The sequence below is a fragment of the Alosa sapidissima genome, chromosome 22 (assembly GCF_018492685.1).
Source record: "Alosa sapidissima isolate fAloSap1 chromosome 22, fAloSap1.pri, whole genome shotgun sequence".
Taxonomy (NCBI): domain Eukaryota; kingdom Metazoa; phylum Chordata; class Actinopteri; order Clupeiformes; family Clupeidae; genus Alosa; species Alosa sapidissima.
This window is the reverse complement of record NC_055978.1, coordinates 6,727,580-6,730,594: the sequence shown is the minus strand read 5'-3', so window position 1 is coordinate 6,730,594 and position 3,015 is coordinate 6,727,580. Positions and strand designations below refer to the sequence as shown.

Here is a 3,015-nt window from a genome sequence, read left to right as displayed (position 1 = left end):
GGTCTTGCTGTCTACTCTCCTCTCGCCGTACACTTTAAATAGCCAGCTGTCCGCTGGCACTGCCCAGCACTGACCCACGCAGACCACCGCTCAGAATGTCCTGCAACAGGAAACAAGGTAGCCCCCTCTACTCTACTTATCTAACTTGGAGGAGCCGTCGGAGGGAACCATGGCATCTTTAACAATAATGTTGTGGGAACTTTTACTCGTGGTGGATTGTAGAGGAAAGCTTGAAAATACACCTTCCGTGTCTTCTGATTCTTTTCTTACAATCACTTTCCTCTGCTCTGTTTCTCTATGCCTTCTTTCCTCTACCTATTACAATTTCTTTCTTTATTCTTTCTTTCTTCATACCTCCTTTTCTCTCCCTCTCTCTCTCCTTCTCTTTCTCTCTCTCTCAGTGCTCTTCCTGCTCGCCGCACTGGTGTGTCTGGACCTCCATGCCCCCGTCTCCTCGGTGCCCCTCTGTGCCAACGGCCGCGTCGGCTGCCACATCCTCTCTCTGTCCGATCTCTTCGACCGGGTCATCCAGCACTCGGCGAGGGTTCATGACCTCTCCAGTGACCTGCACTCCGACTTCGTAAGTCGCTTGTTTTTACCCGTCATCAAAAACATCAGAAACGTGTGAGTTGATGTGGGCTATATGAATGAGACATGGGGAGCTGATGTTCTATGTGTTTAATCTTAACATAGTATACTGGAATGCTGTTCTTTATTGTTAGCATATTGAGAACATGATTAAAATAAGCAGACTAAGTCATCAGAATTCGTTTGTCTGCTGATTGTCAAAGTGTTGATCCTACAATAAAATTAAATAGTAAAATTAATCCTAATCCTAATGTACAGCATATCGTATTAGAATGAAATATATTACTCTGTATGTTCATTTCTAAGTTACAGTTACTTTTGTAATAAATGCATAGATTGCCTGTAACAGATATCTATAGATGATAATTTTCACATGTTCATTTTGACTGCTTCTTCCTACAACCACTCTTTGCTAAAGTCATTCTCCACTCTCTCTCCTCCTCCCTCTTTGAAGGAGCAGCATTTTCTACCCAGCAAAAACCACATAGGCAAGGCTTTTCCTAGATGCCACACGTCTAGCATACTAACACCAAATGGAAAAGAGAATGCACAGAAACTGGCTGTAAGCACCTCTTTTAAATTCAAATGCATGTGTGTCTTTGTAATAGTGTGTGTGTATGTGCGTGCTCATGCGGCGCCTTTATTCGCTCCATGCTTCATTCAGCTTCTGCGCTTCTTTTACTCTACTCACTAAAACACACACACACACTCACACATATTTGAATACCTAATGGCAAAGAGAATGCACCACAACTATAAGTTCCTCTTTCAATTTTACCTGCATGTGTCTTTGTAATAATACTCATATGCATGCACACACACAAACACTATATAAGATAATATACGGTATTTCATTATAAGTTTATTTGTATGTTTGTATGTTCATGTATCAGTTATCTTTCACGCTTCCTATTGGATATAAATTGACGTTGTAGCCTTTTCACGGTTTCCATGTGTCCCTGGCCCGGGCAGCGTGAGGAGTTGACGGAGATCATCTTGAAGCTGCTGGTAGCCTGGAGGGATCCCCTGTGGAAGCTGCACCACAGCATGGCTCATGAGCCTGACCACTTCAGCAGCCTCAACAGCAACAAGGCGCTGGACATGAGCGACATGGTGCACGACCTCCGCAAGGGCGTCGAGAAAGTCGCCGAGAAGGTGTGTGTTTTTTTTTTTTTTTTGTCTTTTAGGTGAAGTGTGCTAGTTTAGCACTAGTGTAGTGCCTGTCAGGATGCTTGATTTGAAATGTGAGAGGAAAGCATGTTTTTTGGGAGCTGACCTTGGTCCTGAAATGTGTAGAGTGGTACATGGGCATTGAGAAGGACGTTGAGAGGGTGCTTAGTTTTTTTGCCAACTCTTTACTTTTCATTTCATTAGTTTTGTGCCTGTCAGTATGCTTGAGAGAGAAAGAGAGAGGAAACCATGTTTGTTGTGGGAGCTGACCTTGGTCCTGAAGTGTTACGTTCTGTAGAGTGGAGATTGTGTGCTTTTGTCATGTCTGATTCTTAAATGATTAATGTTTATAGTTTAGTGGATATACATAGTTATATATGTAATATAGTTCTATTTATTAGACTATATTTTTGATTATCATTCATGTTATTATTAGTCATTTTGGTGGTTATTTGGGGATCTGTATGAATTGCTTGTTAGGACAGCCAAACTTATTTCACCTTATGACATAAATGTGTACTTTGTGTTACATTTGTGTGATGCATTTGCTTTGCATTCGAAAGTAGTTTTGGAAACTATGTGACACCTTAGTGGCAAAGCCTAAAGAGATGGTTGACAGGATGTTTTTTTGCAGAATTTGGGGATGTTTAGTAACTCTCACATTTAACAAACGTTCAACAAACATCACCAATGGTAGGCTTTTCCTTGTCTTCAGATGCAACGTGAAACTCTGTGAAAATAGCAGACATTCAACAACATGCCAGTGTTTGTTTGTTTTCTTGTTTAGATGCAGCACTTGGGGATAATCAGTAACTCTGTGAGTGGCGTCTCGTCCCGGGAGGCCTTCCTGCCCACTGTGGACCACAGCGAGTCCCAGGGTCTGGCCAACTATGACCTGCTCCACTGCTTCCGCAGGGACTCCAACAAGGTACAGAACTACCTGCAGATCCTCAAGTGCAGGATCGTACCCGAGCACGGCTGCTGAAGAGAAACACACTTTATAGACTCTTCAAAAAACTTTTCCAATTTCACATTTTCCAACTGACAACAATATGTATTAATTATTCTAAGCAGATACATCATAAAATATTAGTGTTTATTTTTTTCATGACATTGAAAGAAAAAAAGTATATTATATTATATTATATGACACACTGGGTACTGATTTGCCATGTAAAGGGCTTTATGAAATGTACCTAGCAAAGGGAACTTCAATATAATGTTGAATAAATACTTGATTACTTCAGCAGACTCAAG

At 41.3% G+C, this 3,015-nt stretch overlaps 1 protein-coding gene across 1 annotated transcript; it reads left to right on the top strand.

Annotated features, from left to right (window-relative positions):
- Nucleotides 1-397: 397 nt before the first annotated feature.
- Nucleotides 398-2,743, top strand: prl2 (prolactin 2; the record flags this gene model as incomplete). The annotated part of the gene is made up of 4 exons (XM_042079664.1): nucleotides 398-580; nucleotides 1,043-1,150; nucleotides 1,561-1,743; nucleotides 2,546-2,743. Coding segments are annotated over 4 exons (672 nt in total), but the record flags the coding sequence as incomplete, so codon positions are not given.
- Between the last annotated feature and the right edge of the window lie 272 nt (nucleotides 2,744-3,015).